At 41.2% G+C, this 22,730-nt stretch overlaps 1 protein-coding gene across 6 annotated transcripts in view; it reads left to right on the top strand.

Moving 5' to 3' along the window:
- The window catches only part of TMEM131 (transmembrane protein 131), a 247,039-nt gene that overhangs the window by 215,026 nt on the left and 9,283 nt on the right, over positions 1–22,730 (top strand). For all 6 annotated transcript variants that reach the window (XR_013526314.1, XM_017964076.4, XM_008980096.5 and 3 more), the window contains 6 exons: positions 173–331; positions 733–1,331; positions 12,702–12,877; positions 16,317–16,444; positions 22,124–22,248; positions 22,458–22,607. Coding sequence is in view for 5 of the 6 variants with exons in the window: in XM_017964076.4 (XP_017819565.2) it covers positions 173–331; positions 733–1,331; positions 12,702–12,877; positions 16,317–16,444; positions 22,124–22,248; positions 22,458–22,607 (1,337 nt within the window). In the remaining variant the exon portion in view is untranslated. The remainder of the gene's footprint in view (positions 1–172; positions 332–732; positions 1,332–12,701; positions 12,878–16,316; positions 16,445–22,123; positions 22,249–22,457; positions 22,608–22,730) is intronic.

Below are 22,730 nucleotides of genomic sequence, written 5' to 3'. Positions count from 1 at the left end.
ATTGATGTGCAAACTTTTATCCATAAAACTGTGATTTTTGTCTATTAAAAGTTGTCACAGACATCTTGGTTTTCTATTATACTTTACCAAGCAACTCTGCCTTTAATATTGAATTTTGTTGCTTGTGCACTAACAAATGAATCCTGATTTTCCAACTTTTGTACCCTTGCAGTGCACTGTTTCTTTTGGTCATTGGAACAGCCTATTTGGAAGCTCAAGGAATATGGGAGCCATTTAGAAGGCGGCTATCCTTTGAGGCCTCGAACCCACCCTTTGATGTGGGAAGGCCATTCGATCTCAGGAGAATCGTTGGTATTTCATCTGAAGGAAAGTATGTTTACATGCTGGCAATAAATTCCCTAGTATGCATAGATTTGGCTGATAAAATCACAAGGAAAAATGTTTGTTTTCATCTTTGTTCAAGGGAAAAAAATCTTAATTCTGATTACTTAATAATAACCTATATGGAATTCTGAGTGACTTAGAGCTCATACTGGATTCTGTGTTTTTATTATATTGGTAAGGGTTAAAATACTTTTAGTTAGATCACTGACGGTAAATTATGAATGTTCAGATAGAATCTTAGAGAGTTGTGGAAATTCTCCGTTTCTTGCATTTTTTCCCCTAGTGTAGTTTATATTTATGGTGGCTATACTGATAAAATAAGTTTTTTTTTAAATATTAGATTTTGTAGATTGCTATTTACTGATCTGCAGTTGGTCCCTCTTTCAGCTTGAACACACTCAGCTGTGACCCCGGTCACAGTAGGGGGTTCTGTGGAGCAGGCGGTTCATCATCCCGACCCAGTGCCGGGAATCATAAGCAGTGTGGCCCATCAGTCCACCCACACAGCAGTCACAGCAATAGAAACTCAGCTGACGTGGAAAACGTCAGAGCCAAAAACAGTTCAAGTACCTCTAGTAGGACTTCTGCTCAAGCAGCTTCTTCACAGTCTGCTAACAAAACAAGCCCCCTTGTCTTAGATTCAAACACAGTGACTCAAAGTCATACAGCAGGCAGAAAGTCCAAAGGGGCAAAGCAGAGCCAGCACGGCAGCCAGCACCATGCCCACAGCCCTCTGGAGCAGCACCCTCAGCCTCCTCCGCCACCGCCAGTGCCTCAGCCCCAGGAGCCGCAGCCTGAAAGGCTGTCTCCCACCCCCCTCACACACCTTTCCCACCCAGAACGTGCCAGCAGCACGAGGCACAGTTCCGAGGACTCGGATATCACCAGTCTCATAGAAGCCATGGACAAAGACTTCGACCACCATGACTCCCCAGCCCTAGAAGTGTTTACAGAGCAGCCTCCATCGCCATGGTCAAAAAGCAAAGGTAATCATCTGCTCCCACTGCCGGAGATCCATGATGTGTGAGGGAAAAGCCAGTGCATGCTTAAGGAGCTATTGTAATCATGGTTGTGGGAAACAACTAATTTAGTAGGTTCTGGCTGAGATTTATCTCTAGTATTGGACTTCAACCTTTCCATCAAAATGCAATTAGAGGTATCTGTCGTAAAAGATAAATTTGTATTTCCTAGATTGTTTACAAAATCAGAAATTTTGTGGAATCTGCTGTTTTTCTTTTCAACTGCCTGTGATTGTGTTATTGTGATAGATTTAGCTTTTTTTTTAATTGTTAAAATAATTTTGAGCACAGTGGTAAAATGGAGATCATCTGCCTTTTAACTCAAAATTAGGATTTCTTTACTTTAGAGCAGGGGTTGGCAGACTACAGTTAGCAGACCAAATCACCACCTGGTTTTATAAATAAAGTTTTATTGGAATTCAACCGTGCTCATTTGTTGGTATAGCCTCAGCTTATGCTTCTATGGCAGATTTAAATAATTGTGACCAAGACAATATGGCCCACAAAGCTGAAAATATTTTCTATCCAGCCCTTTACAAAAAAAGTTTGCCAACCCTGCTTTAGAGTTCTGCTTACTGTATTACTTGTCTTCTAAGTAACAAATACCCCAAAACCCAGAGGATTAAAAGAACATATACTTTTATCTCACAATTACTGTGGTCAGGGACATGGGTATAACTTAGCTGGGTCCCATGGCCCTCGTAAGACTTCAGTCAAGGTGTTGGCCAAGCCTCATGTCATCTTAAGGTTCAGTTAAAGGTGGACCTGCCTCCACGTTCACACAGGCAGTTGATGGTGGGATTCAATTCTTCATGGGCTATTGGATGGAGAGCCCCAGCTCCTTGCTGACTATGGCCAAAGGTCTGTCATGGTTCCTATCCACAGGGCAGGTCACAGCTTGGCAGTTGGCTCCCCCAGAACCAGCAAACCAGGGCAAGGAAGAAGCAAGCTGGCAGGATGGAAGTCACCATTTCTTATGATCTAATCTGGGAAGTGGCATCCCATCAATGTTGTTGTATTCTGCTCAACAGAATTTAGAAGTGTGGTCCAGCCCACACTCCAGGAGAGAGAACCACACATAGGCATAAATACCAGGAGGTAGGCACCACTGGAAGCTTAGAAGTCTGCACCACACACAGATAGGTAGACCAGAGCTCCAGAATCAAAAGGTAAAAACCAGTAAATAGCCTCCAGTTTAGTTTATATTGCAGTTTCATCCCTTCATAGCCTGAGCTTTTTTGCATCTTCCTTTCTCTCTTGTGGCAGCCATTATTATTATATTATGTTATATTATATTATATTATATTAATTATATTATATTACATTACATTACATATATTATTCCAAGCCTATATCAGTAGTCCCTTCCAGAATGGTTTACCAAGGAGTTTTTGGCTTCAATTTATACAGAAAATGGGGATCTTGGCAGCCCTAAGAGGGCAGAAAAAACCTGACATCCCAGAATCTAGAAATTTTAGGTAATTTTTTAGTGCCAGTAATATGAAAACTAGCTCTATTGAATCCTCTTGGAGTTATAACCCTTCAGATTTGTAAAACAGTAAAATGTCTAGAATATTATCAGTTAACCTCTTCTACAGAAGTCCTTTTTTTGGTTAACCTATTATTAACTGAGCTTACATATTTTAGGGTAATTTTTAGAATAATCTAAGTGAATACTTAAAAGTTCTTTTTTAATTAGATCAAGTTACATAGCATTTTTTTCCCCCGCATTTACAGCATGAGTAAAATAAGTCCATATTATCCTTTCTTATCACAAAGAAAGAGTTGGGCAGTCAAACAGAGTACTTCATTCCTGTGTCTAACACAGTCTTCCAACATCTGCATGATAGGTCCAATTCTATTTTCAGGGTCACTTATTGAGAACATAAATTTTAAATGAAATGCTTTCTAATTTTCACAGTGGTTCTAGAGTCGACCTACTAAAAGATACTCACGGAGGGAGCATGGGTACCACATTATTGATAACTCTTGAGCCTGTGAGGAGACAGTGGTTACAGACTTCACAAGAGTGGCTATTCTACTTGATATCCTTCCCATTGATGCTGTTTGGAAAAAAGGAAGGAGCCTGTGTCTGTATTTTTTTCTTCTTCAATGTTTTTATTGAAGTATAACACACATATAGAAAGACAGTCTTTAAAATGAACTTTAAAAGGTGGGCATTGATCTTGGGGTTGCAAGCTCGTAGTATGTCGTGAAACTACAGGCTTCCAGCTGGGCAGAACCATTATAATCTTTCAAAAGCTTACCCCCACATCCCTGCAAATAGCAGGTTTACATTAAATATGAACATTATCTTTTCAGAGGCAACATGTTCTTTTTTTAATACCCCTGGTATCTCAAACAAAAATTATTTCTTGTAATGAGCTTATGTAATTTCTGGCTTTTGGAAGCTGCTCAGAATGACCTCTTCAGGTGAATGTGTTGATCTCCCTGGATCTTGCCTTCTGCAGTTGGATGGCTTGCAAGTAATCCCATCATGCTCTGCCATCTCTCCAGTCACTGTTTCTGGTGAAAGGTGATGCCCGGTGAAAGGTGATGCCCAGAAGTGCTCCCTGTTCATGGTTGGCCTGAGCAGGGACTCATGTAGCTGAATAAGCATTAGATTCTGTACTACTTTGGTTTCTTCCACCTCTAACACCTAAACCCCATGGACTGAACAACAGCAATTGCAGGATTGAGGGCTAAAACCCAAGAAGCCGTGAACTTGGCACAATTGGTCTCAGTATCTGCATTAACCATAGAAATGATGGCACTTGTTGCCATTCTCATTTCTCACTTTGGCTTTATCGAGGGTAGGGAGAGACAGAGAGGTGCGGCATCATGAGACCAGGCTATGCCATTAGGCAGTTTATATTCTGACTCTGCCCCTTACAAACTTTGGCTTTGGAGAAAATGACTCCCTTGAGCCTCCATTTGTTATTTTTCAAGTGAAGAGAATAGTTACCGCCCACATCATAGGGTGTCGCTACTGCTGTGGTTATTATTGGGGCAGAAAGTGGCACATGCCATCTGTAGCCTGCTGAGTTGAAGGTGTCTGTGGAGCATCCCAGCAGAAGCATCTGCTTGGAACTTGGTCTCAAAGGTAATAATTGGGACAAGCAGAGAATCCTGAGGGCAAGGCCAAACAATAAGGCAGCCAACAGACAGCATGACAGAAAGCAGTGGAAGGTGTGGTTAGCACATCCCAGCAGGCAGGGCCAGGCAGAGTAGACGCTGAAGAGTGCTCACAGAGCCTGGACTTGAGAACATTGTTTGTGATCTTGGCAAGTACAATTTGTGTGAAGCGCAACCACTTCTGAGAGCAAGTCACTAGTAACTTTCACATTAGACTGTTGGTAGTGGCCATTAACTAGTGAGTGTATTGGGGGCCTTTACTCTTTAACCTGTATTTTCTCTGTTTAATTTTTAACAAGAATAAAGTATGTATGTATTGTATGGTGAGTTTTTTTTTTTTTAATATATAGAGGTACAACAAAGAAGGCAGTATTTTTGATGAAAAATGAGTAACACATGAGAACATGGTGCTTGAAAGTATCTCTGGGCCAAGGTCAGAAGGCCCATAGACCTGAGATGGCGGTGCTGATCCACATTTGCCAAGGTTCCAGATGTGATCATGATGTCTTGTGTGCCCTGGTGATTGGCACTGCTTGCTACAGTTTTCCAGTAAGGCAACACTGGGCAGAACAGGAGCAAGCCCCAGTTTGTGTGATTCTAACTCGTACACTGTGCTGCCTCCTCAAAAAAAAAGGAGAGGGGGAAGAAAATGAGGAGATGATTGGTGAAACCAAGTGCCCAGGAGGTGGAATGGGCCAAGACCCAGTTTGGTAGATAATAAAAGGGTGGACACTCACAGGTGTGCAGATGTGGGCGAGTTGGGAAAGATGGAGAAGCAGGATACGAGCTTTCACTTAAACTTGAGGAGCTGACTTGAGGCCGCATGTGTGTTTAGGGGAAGTTTTTATTTGAGCTAAGTTGTCATCTAAGACTGATGGGGGAAGTGGTAGGGTAGAAACAAAGTAGACGAAGTTTGTAGTAGTCAAATTCCACATCGCTGAAAATGTAGACGGGGAGTCAGCAGGGGCAGGAAACTTGGGTTTGCACGCTGTCCCCTTCAGCAATGTTGGAGGCCCCGCCGAGGGCTACCAAGGCACTGCCTCAGGTTTGTGTCACTTTCTCAGTTGTACCCTGCAACCCAGCAGTGAAGAGTGAAAACTGGATAAGTGGAGGAGTAGGACAGTGCTGGAGTTCTGTGGGGCAGGGACAACAAAAAGACAAGGAGTGAGGATGTTACAGGAGTGCTGGCAGGAGAGCAGTCAGGTATTGTGCTGGACAGTGCGGAACTAGCAGCATGGGAGAGGACCTTAAGCCAGAAGGAACCTCACAGATGGAGAACATGGATGAGTCAGGGATGGGAAATCTGACAGGTTGAATTTCAGGGATGGAGGGAGCAAGGAATGTTCAGAGACTAAGATCTAAAAAGGAGGTGCAAGAGTAAGGTTTCAGAGGAAAAGCAGTTCTGGGCAATACCAGGTTCATAGGTGCAGCCTTGGAAATAGGATGCCAGAGTGAGCTAGAGGTGAGGTCCACAGACCTTATACCACAATGGGTGCCTCATGTGTTTGGGAATTCAGAATTTTGTAAAGGTGTGCAGTACATACACCACACAATGCATTAGATTGTAAAAGTAGGTGAACATCAGATCAGCCATCAAAAATGCATAGTCATACTAAGTTTTGTTTCTAAATGAGTTCGGAAATAAAAAGCTTTGGGAGTTTTTTGGATTTCAGAGTTCCAAATAAGAGATTGTCTACCTGTATAAGGTGTGGGAGGTCGAGGGTAAGAGGAAGTCTGTAAGTGTGATGCCAGCACCCCTGAAGCCTAGGGAGATTCTTTCTGGAGGTCACAGTTGGTGATTCTCTAGAGGTGTTCCAGAGATGCCTCTCTCCGGTGCTGTCAGATATGACAGGGCCTGACATGGGACCACACATGTTCAGAGAACCCATTTGCTAGTGATTGAAACTTCCCTGAAGTAATTCTTTTGGGTGGAAATTAAATAAAATGATTTAAAGTGGGAGAGAGCCAACTAACTAGCTCAGACTAGCAATTCATTTCAGAGCAACTAGCTCAGACAAATTCATTATACGGCATTTAGTAAAGATAAACACTAAGTAAATGGCTAGGACATGCTTTTTACATTGATAATTCGTACTGTGCCTACATTTAAAACAGATTAGAGGTAGTTTAAATTATCAAAGCACATACAAAACAATGAATAAAAGTCAGAAATGGTTTTTGGTGTTTCATCTGTTTTTCAGTTATGGTACTAGCAGCAGAAACCTAGAATAAAGTTAGCTGTTGCCATTAAGTGTTAAATAACTGCAAATTTTCTGGCAGTTATGGTTGAGGAAAAATGTCATGTAGTTCTCCTGAAGGAAAATGGGGCATAGGAGTTCATCTGAAAAAAACAGTTTGCAGACATTAAATTCCTTCCTGAATCTGAGGACATCAAATAGTAGAATGGACATAGTGTCTCTGTTAGAGACTATGGCAGTGTTCTTCACGTAGATGCTTTCTATCGGCCCCCTGTCAAATCCAACATCTTCACATTGAATGAGAACTCCTCACTTACATTGTGCCTCTCAGATGAACATTCAGCCTCCCCCACATGCACAGCATTTATAGTGACCATGGGTAAGTATAGCTAGTGGGTGGTTCTCTACTATAAATATTTAGCAGCCTTAGTGTTCTTACACAAACTGAGGTTAACCCCAAGGTACCCTACAGTCAGAGACAAATGTTTTTGTCAATAAAGAGTTCTGGTTTTTGGTTTTGGGGAGTTTTGTTTTTTTTTTGTTTTTTTTTTTTTTTGAGACAGAGTCTTATTCTGCCACCCAGGCAGGAGTGCAGTGGTGTGTTCTCAGCTCAGTGCAGCCTCCCAGACTTAAGGGATTCTTCTACCTCAGCCTTCCAAGTAGCTGGAATCACAGGCATGTACCACCATGCCTAATTTTTTTTGTTGGGGAGAGACAGGGTCTCCCTCTGTTCCCCATACTGGGCTCAAGCAGTCCCCTACTTTAGCCTCTCAAAGTGCTGGGATTACAAACATTAGCCAAACTGTATGTGGCCACTTACTGTTTTTTAGCTTTTTATTTTGAGATAATTGTAGATTCTCATGCAAATAATAAATTCAGAGATCCCATATACCTTTCACCCAGTTTCCCTCAATGGCAACATATTGCAAAACCACTGTACAATATTACACCCAGGATAGTGATGCTGATGACAGCCAAGACACAGAACATTTCCAAGTGCACAGGAATCCTCATGGGCCGTTTTCTGGCCACATCCACTTCCCTGCTTCTTCAGCCTGCTCCTTAGTCTGGCAACTATTTGTGATTCCATTTATGTAACATTCTTGAAATGACAAAATTGTAGAAATGAAGGAGATTAATGGTTGCCAGACTAAGGAGAACTTTCCCCAAAAGGAATGTACCCTTTGGATTTTTCTGAGTCAGTTTAATTCTCTGGAGATTCACCAGTTTGTTCCTTTTTATTGCTGAGTAATAGTCCATCATACCATAGTTTTTTTTAGTTGTTTGCTCATTGAAGAACATTTGGATTATTTCTAATATAGGGCTATTATGTATAAAGATGCCAAAATGTCTGTGTACACATTTTTGTATGAACATAGAACTTCATTTCTCTGGGATATGTGCCCAGGAATGAATTTGTTGGGTCTTATGATAGTTGCATATTTCATTTTTTAAAGAAACTGCCAAAATGTTTTCTTTAATGACTGTACTATATTGCATTTCCACCAGCAATGTAGGAGTGATCTAGTTCTCCATATCCTTACCAGCATCTTCATTTTTTCAGTTGCAGCCATTCTGTAAAGTGTGTAGTGATGCCTCTTTGTGGTTTTTATTTGCAGTTATTTTCTAATGGATAATGATGTTGAATACGTTTTCATGTGCTTATTTGCAATCTGTATGTTTTCCTTGGTAAAATATCTTCTTCATGTCTTTTGCCCATTTTTAAAATTAGATTGTTTGGGGGTTTTTTATGTTGATTTTGAGAGTCATTTACATATTCTAGATACTAGTACAGATATGTGGTTTGCAAATATTTTTTACTTGTCTGTAGTGTGTCTTTTTATTATTCTGTAGTCCACGATTCATTTTGAGTTCATTTTTATATGAAGTGTAAAGCTTAGTTTGGAGTTCACTTTGACTTAAAGTGGGAGGAAGATGTTAATTTTTAACTTACTTTCCTGATAGTTACAGGGCTGCTCACATCATCTGTTTTGTATTTGGTAAGTTGTGGTAATAGTGTTTTTCAATCAAGTGGTCCATCATTTCATGTAAGTTATCACATTTATGTGAAGAGTTTTTTGTAATATTCCCTTACCATCATGTGATGTCCATAGAGTCTATAGGAATATCCTATTCCATTTCTGGTATTGGTAATTTGTGTCTTGTTTTTTTTTAAGTTATTTTTGTTTATTTGTTTGGGGGATTTTTGTCAGTCTTGCTAGGTTTGTCAGTTTTATTGATCTGTTCAAAGAATAGCTCTGTGTTTCACTGATTTTTCTTCATTGCTTCTCTGTTTCAGTCACAGTGCCTTCTGTTCTTACCTTTATTATCTTCCTCCTGCTTACTTAGGTTTATTTTTCTGCTCTTTTTTTAGGTACGTGAGGTAGGAGCTTAAATTGTTAATACAAGACTTTCCCCCCTTTTCATGTATGCTTTTAGTGCTATAAATTTTCTTCTTAGGCCTGCTTTATTGATGTCCCACAAATTTTGATATATGGAACTTTCAAATTCATTCCATTCCATTTTTTTTTCTTTCAAGACTTTCAGCATGAATAATTTAGAAGTGTATTGCTTACTTTTCAGTCTTCCAAGATTGGAGAGTTTCCTATCTTTCTGCTATTGCTTTCTACTTTGAAACCACTGTAGTTGGAGAATGCACTCCAGATTATTTCACTTCTTTAAAATGTGTTGAGGTTTGTTTTATGGCCCAGGTTGTGGTCTGTCTTGGCATATGATCCATGGGCACTTGAAAAGAATGTATGTTCTCCTGTTTTGTGTGGACTAGTTTATAAATATCCATTAGAGTATGTTGGTTGATAGTGGTGTTAAGTTCCTTCATTTCCTTTCTGATTTTCTGTCTAGTTGTTCTACTGTTGAGAGAAGGTTGTTGATATCTCCAAATGTAATTGTGGATTTCTCTTATAGATGTTTCTGCTTTACGTAGTTTGTAGTACTTTTGTTAGATGCATTTACATTTAAGAATTAACCTTTTGTTACTCCAGTTTTCAGTGTAACTATTGGACTGTTAGGTATTTTTGTATCCTTTATTTGTCTATTCATTAGCTTCACATTTCGAGTTTAGTTTTTGAAAATTCAGGCCAGGCACAGTGGCTCACACCTGTAATCTCAGCACTTTGGGAGGCTGAGGCGGGTGGATCACGAGGTCAGGAGTTCAAGACTACAGACTGGCCAACATGTCAAAACCCCATCTCTACTAAAATATACAAAAATTAGCTAGACATGGTGGCTTGTGCCTGTAATCCCAGCTACTTGGGAGGCTGAGGTAGGAGAATTGCTTGAACCGGGACCAGGAGACAGAGGTTGCAGTGAGCCAAGATCATACCACTGCACTCCAGCCTGGACTACAGAGCAAGACACCATCTCAAAAAAAAAAAAAGAAAAAAGAAAAGAAAATTCATTTCCAGCCATTTTGTATTTATTATGGAAGTTTCAGGTTATTGTAAATATAGATTATTTTATACAGATTTACTGTCCCTCACCGAGTGAACCTAAGCATGATAAAATTATATAATTGCATATGAGAAGTTTATTATATGAGGAACTGATGATCTTGGTTGTATGGGAAATTTTGAGGTATTCTCACCATGGGCTTTTGAACTCTCAGAATGTACGAAACCCCAGAGTTCTTGGAGCAAAGCAGGACACTCCTCTTCCCATCTACAGTGGTGGGGAGAAGGTCTGGCTCTTCGATGTAAGTCAGGGGCCTGGTTTGGTTTGGTTTGGTTTGGTCTGGTCTTGTCTGGTCTGGTTTGGTTTGAGGTAGGATCTTGCTCTTTTGTCCAGGCTGGAAACAGTGGCATGATTATAATTAAACCAACTTATCAGTCCTGTGCTTGACAGGAGATGCCTCTTCAATTTTGAGAGTTACTATTTCAGTTACGGTTTCAAATTTAACACTTCTTCAAATCAATGTGCAATAAATGATGAAATTGTATTCCTGGAAACCACTCAGATTTACTTATTCTTTTTCTAGCTCAGGCTCAGCAAACGTTTTCTATAAAGGGCCAGGTAGTAAATGTTTGAGGCTTTATGGGCCACAAACTATCTCTGTTGCCTATTCTTTGTGTCTTTTTTTCAACCACTTCAAAAATGTAAAATCATGCTTAGCTCCCAAGCCATACAAAAAAGGCTGCAGGCCAGATTTGACCCATGGGCCATAGTTTGCCAGCCTGTTTTAAACACTGAGGTTTGACTCTCTGGCACCCATTAGTGGTGGCATTCTCTGGGATAAAGCATAAAACATTGGAGTTTTAATTAAGTTGTATTAAGTAACCATTATTGAAAGATGTATTAGAAATTATGACACATCATTAGAGAAATGCAAATCAAAACTGCATTGAGATACCACCTCATGCCAGTTAGAATGGCGATCATTGAAAAATCTGGAGACAACAGATGCTGGAGAGGATGTGGAGAAATAGGGACACTTTTACACTGTTGGTGGGCGTGTAAATTAGTTCAACCACTGTGGAAGACAGTGTGGCGATTCCTCAAGGACCTAGACATAGAAATTCTATTTGACCCAGTAATCCCATCCAAAGGTTTATAAATCGTTCTACTATAAGGACACATGAAGACGAATGTTCATTGCAGCACTGTTTACAATAGCAAAGACCTGGAACCAACCCAAATGCCCATCGACGATAGACTAGACAGGAAAAATGTGGCACATATGCACCATGGAATACTATGCAGCCATCAAACATCAAAAACGTTGAGTTCGTGTCTTTGTAGGGACATGGATGAACCTGGAAACCATCATTCTCAGCAAACTGACACAAGAACAGAAAATCAAACACCACATGTTCTCACTCATAGGTGGATGTTGAACAATGAGAACACATGGACACAGGAGGGGAGCATCGCACACTGGGATCTGTAGGGGGGAAATAGGAGAGGGACAACAGGGGGTGGGGAGTTGGGGAGAGAGAGCATGGGGGGAAATGCCACATATAGGTGATGGGGAGGAAGGCAGCAAATCACACTGCCATGTGTGTACCTATGCAACAACCTTGCATGTTCTTCACATGTACCCCAAAACCTAAAATGCAATTTAAAAAATAAAATAAAATAAAGAAATTGTAACACATACAGACTGGGTTAAAATGTGGCATGTGTGGCTTCTGCAGCTTGCACTTGCCTGCCCACCAGGTGATTTTGCAGGCACAGTCTGAGGGGCTAGAGTCCAGGTCTTTCTCTGCCTCTGTCTAGTCCTGCTGAATTGTAAGCTCCATGAGGGCAGGGGTTATGTTGTTCGCTACTGTTTTCAGCACACAGAACACTGCAGGGAAATATGTTCCAGTTGGTTCTTATTTATCTTGATAGCATCCAGATTTTTTTTAAGTAATCGGCTTTCTGTATCTCCATTTTACTCTCTGTCCACATATATGCAACATTACATAGTACTCATGTGCCAGTCACTGTTTGCATGGGTTATGTAATTCCTCAGTACAGCCCTGTATGGTCTTGTCTCTCCATCATACAGATGAAAGGCCACCATCAGGCAGCTAGTTTGTAGAAAGCTGCCAGGGTTTGGACCCAGCCATTATGGCTACACTGCTGGGACTCTTGGCACCCCTCAGGAGAAGCACGTGGGCGGCTCATTGTTTATGTCACCATCAGGCTTCCATCTCCCAGAGAATCTCTGGTTTTCACTTCTGTAACTTTTCAAAGCTCCATCACCCTTTGAAGAATATAAGAACATTCTGAGACAGACATACAGATTTGTCAACTCACTGAACTGTACCCTTAAAATGGGTGTGTTGTATTATACATAAGTTGTATCTCAGTACAGTTGATTTTTAAAATTATTCTCATCACAAAGTCAAATGTGATTTGGAAAGCTTTGATTAGAGAAGAAATAAACCTTTTTTAATCAGAAAAGAGTCCAGCCTCTTCAAAAAAAAAAAAGTTGTAATTGCTTTGTTTTCTAAGCTAGTTATTTAAAAATCAAGAGTTCTTTTACTTTAAATTTTATCCTCAGGGAAAGGAAAACCTCTTCAGCGTAAGGTGAAACCACCTAAGAAGCAAGAGGAAAAGGAGAAGAAGGGAAAGGGAAAGCTGCAGGAAGACGAGTTAAAGGACTCTTTGGCTGATGATGACAGCTCCTCCACCACCACAGAGACCTCCAACCCCGACACAGAACCACTCCTCAAGGAGGTATGGGCTGATCTCACAAAACAAAATACGAGGGAGAAAGAGAGGTCTCCTGCAGCGCACAAGACATTTCATCTCGTAGATTCTGGTTTAAGTACAAAATTAATGTTTAAATTTAACATGAGCAACTTCTGAGGAGGGGTTAATGTACCAGGCATGCCTCCAGAGTCCTTCCCCTACAGACAGCAGTCACAGCTCTGGGGATGAATATCCTCCGGGGAAGAACAGATTAAAACATGTTAGTAAGGTAAAACGGTTAGAAATTGGAAACACTGCTTGAAACTAGGGACTATCTGGAATAGTAACTCTTCTACCTCATGAAACTTCTTTCAGATTTTAAGGATCGAAAGAATTAGGTTGTATTTTTCCTGTCATGTTGTTCCTGGCACCTGCTGGAAGCAGGGTTTTGGTGGCAACTTACTCCCAAGCAGTAGAGTGGTGACTGCCCTGGAGGGAGTGTGGCCCCAGGAAAGACCCCATGCATTAGTGGTCCCCTGGGACAGGGAGCCCAGCCCAGCCCAGGACACATCAGCACATCAAGAAGCTGCCTCGCCTGCTGGAGACCTCAGCTCCCAGGGATGTTACCATAGCAGGAAGAACAGTGCAGAGTGTCTGGTCCAGTGGGCCTTAGTGAAGGGGTTAGATTACTACTGTGAATAGCATGGAGTGTGCAAGAAAGGGTAATAATTCCACTCTGGCATTTTTATTTTTAGGTAAATAGATTTCAAATCTAAACTCATCCTAATATAGCCTTAAATGTTGTAGGACAGAATTTCTTTTTCAGTTTTAGTCTAGTGACCACGGAATCATTTGTTACAGATTTCCAGCTGTGTCATTCACATGCATTAATGTTTAAAATGAAATTTACATGTAACTTACTTTCAACTCAGCCGTTTTCCCTTTTGCATTTCCTCACTGTTTGCCATGGTGCTCTGTCTACCCGTCACCCAACTCCTAACTAGTGCTGGAGCTCTGTACTTTATAGCACTTTAACCAGTTACTTCAGAGAAGCAGAAAGCCTTCTGCTAATGTTTGAGTGAAATTCCAGCAGTTTGAACCCTGTGCTTCAGCATTTGGAAGGCATTTTCAGCACAGGCTTTCTGCACAATTTTCTCCCACTTCTCTTCCCACCTGCTGGCCTCTTCCTGCTCACCCCCTTGCAGCCCCCTCTCCAGCAGCCCCCAGCAGCCAATGTTCTGTGCTCATCCACTGGTGTCATTCTTAGCTCCCTATTGTTCATTCCCTTTTGTGTGTCCCAACTCCTTCCAGCTCAGAACGCACATTCTTCATGAGACCTCCTTGTCTGATTACTACGCCATCCCCTCCAACGAGTTGTCATTCCTCCTGGTCAGCAATCTGCATAGAGGCCATGTGCTTTTATTTCTCTGCAACTGATCTCAGTTTGTCACTTATGTGTATTTTCTTCCCAACTAAATCATAACTTGGATAGGTCATTTTCTCTTGCATGTCTTTTCCAATTCCGTTCTACTCATTCAGTCAGCACATAGGAATTGAGCACCCATGTGCCAGGCCATGTGCTAGGTGCCTAGGCAACAACAGTGGACAAAAAGGCCACGTCCTTGTCTTCAAAAAACTCATGGTTTACAAAGTACCTGGTGGGTCAAGTATTCAAGAAAGACTTCATGAGTAACTCAAAATAGTTTCAAACGATATGTGAGCCGGGGAGATGTTTTAGCCCTAACTCTGGTTATTTACTCTTGACAGTTAAATAGATTCACCTGGTGTGACCTATTAAAATCCCAGCTGTCTTAATAATCATAAATTGTAAAGCTCTTGGGTAGACCCTGATTCACCAATGCTTATAGCTCTCCTCGCAGTCATCACTGTCCCTCTTCGCTGAGTATGTCCTTCCATGTCTGTCCTGCCAGTGCTTCCTTGAACATGGTATTTCACACATTGTCTGGGGCAGAGAACCAGGTTGTATTTAGTACACAGCCCACTCCACATGCAGCTCCCCAAGTGAGTTCAGCAATATCTGAGTGCAGCCTGGGCAACATGATGAAACCCTGTTTCTACAAAAAATACAAGAATTAGCTGGGCGAGGTAGCATGCATATAATCCCAGCTATTCAAGAGGCTGAGGCGAGAGGATCACTTGAGCCCAGGGGTGACCGAATGAGACCTTGTCTCAAAAAAAAAAAAAAAAACACCCCTCCAGACACACACATACACAATACATGAGTGGATATGTACCCTGATCAGGAGACAGATCCACTGATCTCACACTTTGATGCCGCAACGATGTCAAATTGCCACAGAAATACACAGAAAGTTCTATACTTTCCTGGGCCTGGCTTGGCTGGGTGGGTAGCACAGCTTTAAGATGCATCTTGGGTGTGACCACTTAGTCCAGATTCCACATTCAAGTGAGCAGGACAGCCCTTCTGTGCTGCTGGAATGACCAATAACATTTCTGCAGCAGAGGCCTATCTTGGCCTCTGTCATGTGTCTCCCTCCTGCTAGACTTCACCATCCTTAGAGGGAGAAACTGGGCACTGTTGGTAACCCCATGGCCTGGCACAAAGCGGGTGACCCATAAATGTGTGTGGATGAAGTAGATGATTAGCCCCTCGCATTGATGAAGCAGCTGTTAGCTTAGAATCGAACTAGCCGGAACGCTGTCGCAGTCGCAGGGGGGCAGATACGGCCCCTGCGTGCTGCTGGCTCTGCTCTATTGTCCTGAGAGTTGTGCTCAGGATGGGGTGCATGACTAGAGTGTTTGACTTTACACTGAAGTCTCTAATGAACTTTTCTTAGAAGGAAATACAGTGTTTTACTCCCCAGTGCCTGAAAAGAAGCTACCAATCTGTTCCTGCCACTGCCACCACCACCCCCAGTAAGAATATGAGCGTAAATTAAAATAACATTCTTTATAACTCCAAATCACCAAAACATAGTCAAGACAAATTTTATTTATTTTTTGTTTTTTACTTTTATTTTTATTTTTGAGACAGAATCCCACTCTGTCACCCAGGCTGGAGTGCAGTGGCACGATCTTGGCTCACTGCAACCTCCGCCTTCCAGGTTCAGGCAATTCTCATGCCTCAGCCTCCCGAGTAGCTGGGATTGCAGACATTTGCCACCACACTCAGCTAATTTTTTATATTTTTAGTAGAGACAGGGTTTTAACATGTTCCCCAAACTGGTCTTGAATTCCTGAACTCAGGCAATCTGCCTGCCTTGGCCTCCCAAAGTGCTGGGATTACAGGCATGAGCCACTGCACCCAGCCAAGACAAATTAAAGAAGGCCAAAAAATTGAGAGAACAACAGTGAAGATAGATTTGAAGAAGGAGTTTGTTGTTTTTACATACATGATGTGTATGTTCATTACATCTTTGATTTTGTGTCTTTATCTTAAAATGGAACTAATTTCAGTGATTTTATTAATTCTTTTTAGCAATTAAGTGTCCATTTTTTACAGGATACAGAAAAGCAAAAGGGAAAACAAGCCATGCCTGAAAAACATGAAAGTGAAATGTCCCAAGTGAAGCAAAAAAGCAGAAAACTTTTAAATATTAAGAAAGAAATCCCAACAGATGTGAAACCCAGGTGAGAGAAATAAATGTACAGAGAAATAAGGTATATAAAGAAGTTGCTGGCGAAAGCCAGGTGTGTTGTGATTTTGTTGGATGGTTGGCTTTTAAGGGGATTTGTAGGAAAATCCAGGTGCTGCATCATATTCCTCTTGGGATTTTTGACACCTGTTGTGCACTGTTGTTGACTTGGGTACAGCCATATACTTCTCAGGTCAGACATGCTGTGGGCAGAGCTCACAATCTGTTGTGAAAATTTAGAAGGAAAATTTCCATTGGTGATTCAGTCCCAGGCTGAAATCCATTTTACTTCTGCATAAAGATAACCTTGATGATTGAACCACAGGTACAAGCACAACTTTCCTTCAAAAGAACTCCAAGTCTGTTGAATCATTAACCCAGTTGGGATCTAGAATTCTGTGCCATAAAACTTGGCAAAGTTTATTCTTACCTTAAGAATGCTTCAGGGCAGGTGTCACCAATCAGACAATTCTACCATTAAATAACTCCAGTTCATTCCCATGGGATGGGATTCAGGTGGCCCCCACGGGGAGGGCTTATGCAGGTGTTTCCCCAGGGAGATGAGTAAGTTGAACTATTGGGTTACTAACTGAAGTTACTTTACATTTTCATTAAACTTTGGCTTAGCATCAGCCTGATAAGTTAATTTTTGTGTTGGTGAATCGGTAATGCCTTTCCTGGTTCATCTTAAAGAACTGTCATCAGCGTGGGAGCCACCTTGTGGGTAGTGATCAGTGGGAGGTGATTGAGGAAGTTGAAGAAATTAGGTATAAATTTAAAAGGAAGACATGCTTGCCTTTCATCTTAAGTGTGGGCCTTAGATTTGTGGAAGGTCTGTTCTTACTCTGATCCTGGGAATCACACTTGAGCTCTGCAAAAACACCACTAACCTAGACTCTGTCCCTAGATTATACAGCTTCTGGCAGAGCCAGTCCTGTTCTGTAGAACCCAAAAGCTAGTAAGAAATTAGTGATTACTGCAGTAAAATTTAACCTTGTCCCTGAATTTATGAAATAATATAGTATGTGGTGATGATTAGTAATTAAATACTTGTACCTAAAATTTACTCTCCTGTGGAAATTGTTAGTTCAAGTGACCCAGCCCCACAGTTTATTGAGAGCAGTCTGGCCTAGGTAGAAGGAACGTCAAGCAGAGTGGTGTGAGGTGGCCGATAATTTGAGGGGGAGAGAGAAAAGGAGACCACGTCTTCTGAAGAGGAGGTTCACATACTTGGATCTCTCTTGAGAGAAATCCGCCTGAGGCAGCAATATCCTGGCACCCTAGGACAGGAATACCACTGGGCTACTGGCTAGAGATTCTTCTTCTAGGTCTTTTTCAGATTTAGGTGAGTGATCAGATATTTTAAAGTAAATGAGGCTAATAAGTCCAAATGATGAAAATCCGAGTTTTAACATTTGCAGAAATCTTGTGAGGTAAACAGACATGAAATAATTCCTATGATCATAAATTTTAAAACCAGTGCTTCTAAGAATTATCTTAGATATACCATTCCATAGGTGACGTTCACCAAATTGACCCTGTTTATTAGCCCTGATCCCTGAGCTTAGTATTTTTTAAGCAGATAGAACACATTAATCCTAATCCCCCATCCCTGTTCCACTGATTTATGTTGTATTCTGATTTTTTTTACAAGTTGACCATTAGCAAATTTGCATTTGAAAAATTAGTCAAAGACATCACTTGAGTGTCACTACTTTTGCAAGATTTTTAGTTCTCTGGTAAACCAAAAAACTTAGAGTAGTCAGTCCTGAACTGCCCAGTCAAGGAGCAGTTATAGCAATAACTTGTGTTCTCTCAATGTGTAGTTAAAAGATGAATCATTACCAGAACACAATTCAAGCCATGTGCTTGAAATTGTCTTTTGTAACTGGAGAGATCTATGTGCAACCTGTCTTCTAATCTCCTTTATCTAATCTCTTTAAACTCACTGATCTGTTGTTTTTCTGAACTCAAGGATGAAAGTATTAAGAGTCAGAATTTATTAATCAATCCATTAATGAAGACTTTTTTTAATAACAGAAAGAGGATGGCTTTCTGAATAGAGCCATTTTCTGACTCCACTCTGTTCTGTTAGTAAATGTCAGACACTATCACTCAGAATCACAGCCAGTCCTAGCTTTAGTGATTCCTGAAATTTCTGTCACCTTTTAGTATATTAATATATGATCCCACATATCTGAAGGACATGTGCACATCTTTTAATAAGATATATTATTAATAAGGCATATATCATCACTTTCTTTTGGAAGCTTTATAAGAGGTGACAGAGCCAGAGGAGTGGCTCAGCCCCATCCATCCATACTCCCAAGAGTTGACCTACAAAAAAATCACTTCCTAGGAAATACTGTGGGGCTGCAGCAACAGAAATCTGATCTAACCATGTTTTCCACCTGTGGCAACATAGAAATGAGCCTGCAGACCTCCAGAAGACTCTATTCTATGTCAGAGTTGCTAAGCAATGGGAATCAGATCTCAGGCACTAAAGATTTCTGCAGAACCAGGAAGGGCCCAGGGCATCCTTGCTCTAGGACTCTGAGTATCCACTGATCTTTTTGTTTTTCTCTTTGTTTATCAACATAAGTGTTTATATAAATGTAATAATCTAAAATAAGCAAAAGACATTAAGTAGATAAACTAATCATATTCTCTCTAAAAATCTGCTCAAATACTTGCTCAACTCAGGACCAAGGGCCGTGAACACCACACCGCACGCGCCAGCCCCAGACCTGTCAGCACAGAGAAAACACTGCTTTACTGCTGGTCATGTCCCTAGCCCTCTCCTAAGCTCTGCCTCTCTCCTCCCCAGACAGGAGTATGTACTGTGTATTACAGGAATAAAAATAGGCCAGGCTTGAGTCAGGTGTAACATTGTGAAAAGCAAAAATAAGAATGCAACATCTCAGAATACTAAGAAAAAAGTTGTTATTAAAAAATGGGGGGAAATATATTATAAAAATAGGCCAGGAGTGGTAGCTCATACCTATAATCCCATCACTTTGGAAGGTCAAGGTGGGAGGATTGCTTGAGCCCAGGAGTTCAAGACCAGCCTGGACAATGTGGCAAGACGTCAACTTAAAAAGTTTTTTTCTTTTAAATTAGCCATGTTTGGTGGCACACACCTGTAGTCCCAATTACTAGGGAAGCTGAGGCAGGAGGATTGCTTGAGCCCAGGAGTTAGAGACTGTTTAAGCCCAGGAGTTAGAGACTGCTTGAGCCCATGAGTTAGAGACTGCAGAGAGCCATGATTGTACCACTGCACTCTAGCCTGGGCAACAGAGCAAGACCCTGTCGATAAATGAATAAATAAATAAATAAAGCCTGGCATCTGAACTACTTTTCTGTTTTTCCTTTTTAAAAAGAAAACTTCAGGCCAGGCATGGTGGCTCACACCTGTAATCCCAGCACTTTGGGAGGCTGAGGAGAGCAGATCACCTGAGGTCTGGAGTTCCAGACCAGCCTCACCAACGTGGTGAAACCCCACCTCTGTTAAAAATAAAAAATTAACCAAGCATGGTGGTACACACCTGTAATCCCAGCTAATCAGGAGGCTGAGGCAAGAGAATCACTTGAGCCTGGAGGCAGAGGTTGCAGTAGAGATTGCTCCATTGCACTCCAGCCTGGGTGACAAAGTAAGACTGTCTCCAACAAACAAACAAAAAGAATCACTGAAATTAAGTTGGCTGTTACTCATTTTATTCAGAAGCCTTAAAAAAGGTTTCTTAATAGAGATCATCTGACTTAATTTAGGATGTATGAATCAGTAAAAATAACAGTAGTTGTCTGGCACCTTTTTTCTTAAAAACCAGTTACTTTTACAGTGGTACAGAATTAAGTTTTGTATAAATAGATACCCACACACACTTAAAAATAGATCACACCCCCACCACCTCCACCACCACAGAGGGCTGTTATCTACTATTTTGGGGGTTTTTTTTAGAAGATGAGGTTTTTAAGTAACGCTGTCAGTCAGAAGTGGAAGAAGGACAAAAGATTTTATAACACTGTAGCATTCATCATCTGCCCCATAAATAGTGAATTTTTCACTTCAGTTTGTTATTTTACCTAAAACTCTACCTGTTTGGGCTAATGGAAACCCTTTGGGTTTTAGTTTCCTCTCTTACTAATTCCAGATATATACCTACTTATTATGGAAAATTTGTGAAATACAGAGAAATAAAAGAATGAAAAGAAAATGTCCTTTGACCCTACTACCTTATAAAATGTTTGTAAATAGCCTTCTCAAATGTATTTATTTATGAGCTCACACTTTACATGGGGGATGTTGGGGAGCTAGGGTGTTGTGATGCCCTTAGGTCTGGAAAGTTTGAACTCTTCTCACCTTTGAAATCTGCTGTGAATGAGCACAGTGGATTGCCTCTGACCTGGAACTTAGCTGAAATGCACTATATCCTGGGAGTGAGGATGTGGGGTGGGAGGACAGAAGGCAAGGTGGTTTATGAAGAACTTGGAAGATGGAGCCAGGAGGGTTGGGAGCAGGAAGCACACTGAAATGTGGAAAATGTTGGAGAGGCATCCATTTTACACCATCTGTGTAGACTTTGTAGGTTTGTAATGAAAAGCTGGCTGTCAGCTCAGCCCTGAACTGACAGTTGTCATCAGGAAATCCCTGAGGATTCTTGGAAAATTTCTCCAAAGGAGCCCCTGGGCTCTCTGAGCTGCATCTCAGCTTTTGCTAGAAAAGGTCCTTCTTGGACCACATTAGCTAAGCTCCTTCTGGAGGTCCTCCCAGTCCCAGATATGGTCTTGGTGGGCATTAGAGATGCGGCTTCATAAAAATTGCCTTTGTAGCCCATATAAGTACTCCACTCACAGTGCTGTCTTCCATGAGCCAGCTACCCAGTTCATTTCTTTCAGAGATTCATTCTTTCCAGCTGCTGTCTCCCAGCAGGTTTAAAACTATCATGCTTCCCATTTTGTGTGGCTGATAGGAAGTTGAGAGTCAATTAATTGTCCTATTTATGCATGCTTATTATCTTAAGCTTACCTCAGAATCTTTCAGAAAGCATATCACTCTAAATAAATCAATTTAAAAACTATTTAAATGTTTTGCCTAAGATTAACCCAAGTTCAAGAATAAGGAATAAAATTCATCCTAGCCCACTCCCTGCAATAACCAGGAACTTAGCTCTGGGTCACCTCATAATTTTTATGAGAAAAATGGGTTCAGTTTTGACTAGTGGAACCTCTAATATCATAGATCAGATCTTTCAAAATCTTCATGTTCAGGAATCTTACTGGTGGTAGTCTAGATGCTGGGGGAGAGACTCACAAGCAAAGTGACTGCACTTCCAGCCCTGAGCAGCAAGTTGGTGCTAAGGGTTTTCTTCCTCCACCTTATCTGAGATATCCTTCCCTCCTGCTACATATTATTAAATAATGGACCTCAGTTCATTGTCAACACTCAGAATAGCAAAGGTTCAATCTGCAATTGCTGAATGTCTGCTGCGCAGTCTTAGCTACAGTGCTGGGCATGCAGCCAGTCCTGAGTTAGGACCAAGAGTAGGTAACACCCCAGGAAGCCACATTAGCTTCCTACATGCAGTTGCATTGTAGAAGAATTACAATCTTGATGACTTCCGTCCTCCAAAACAAAGGAATAAATTTGTATTTTCCATCCACGATTGTCTTTCAGTTCATTAGAACTACCATATACTCCCCCTTTGGAAAGTAAGCAACGTAGAAATCTCCCAAGCAAGATTCCTCTTCCAGCTGTGTTGGCAGGTGGATCCAAATCACGAAATTCCCAGAAAACAAAAGGTACTGTCATTTTGTTCTCTGTGATCATGTCTTCCAGATCTTTCCATAGTGCACTATATTAATAATTGTTGTGCATTATCAGTAAGCAATCAGTAGTTATTGTAAGGCTTAAGGCTGTGTTCTTGTTCTCCTTAGAAAGTTCATTGAAATAGACCTAAAAAAAAGGAGTTATCCTTCATTAACCATGTTCTTTTCTGATTTTTGTACAGGTACAAATAAGTTAGTGGATAACAGACCATCTGCCCTAGCAAAATTCCTCCCGAATAGTCAAGAATTAGGCAACTCCAGTAGCTCAGAGGGTGAAAAAGACTCTCCTCCACCTGAGTGGGATTCCGTTCCAGTTCACAAACCCGGCAGCTGTAAGTATAGTGGTTTAGAAACCACAAGGCTCCACTTACCCACAGCCCACCGCACTCTGGGCATGGAACTCTACAGGGGCATGCTGCTTTAAAAGGAGACCCATTGGCAGTGCTTTGCCAGCC

The sequence above is a fragment of the Callithrix jacchus genome, chromosome 14 (genome assembly GCF_049354715.1).
Source record: "Callithrix jacchus isolate 240 chromosome 14, calJac240_pri, whole genome shotgun sequence".
In the NCBI taxonomy this organism is placed as follows: domain Eukaryota; kingdom Metazoa; phylum Chordata; class Mammalia; order Primates; family Cebidae; genus Callithrix; species Callithrix jacchus.
The sequence above is the reverse complement of the archived record's forward strand: the minus strand, read 5'-3'. Positions and strand labels throughout refer to the sequence as shown.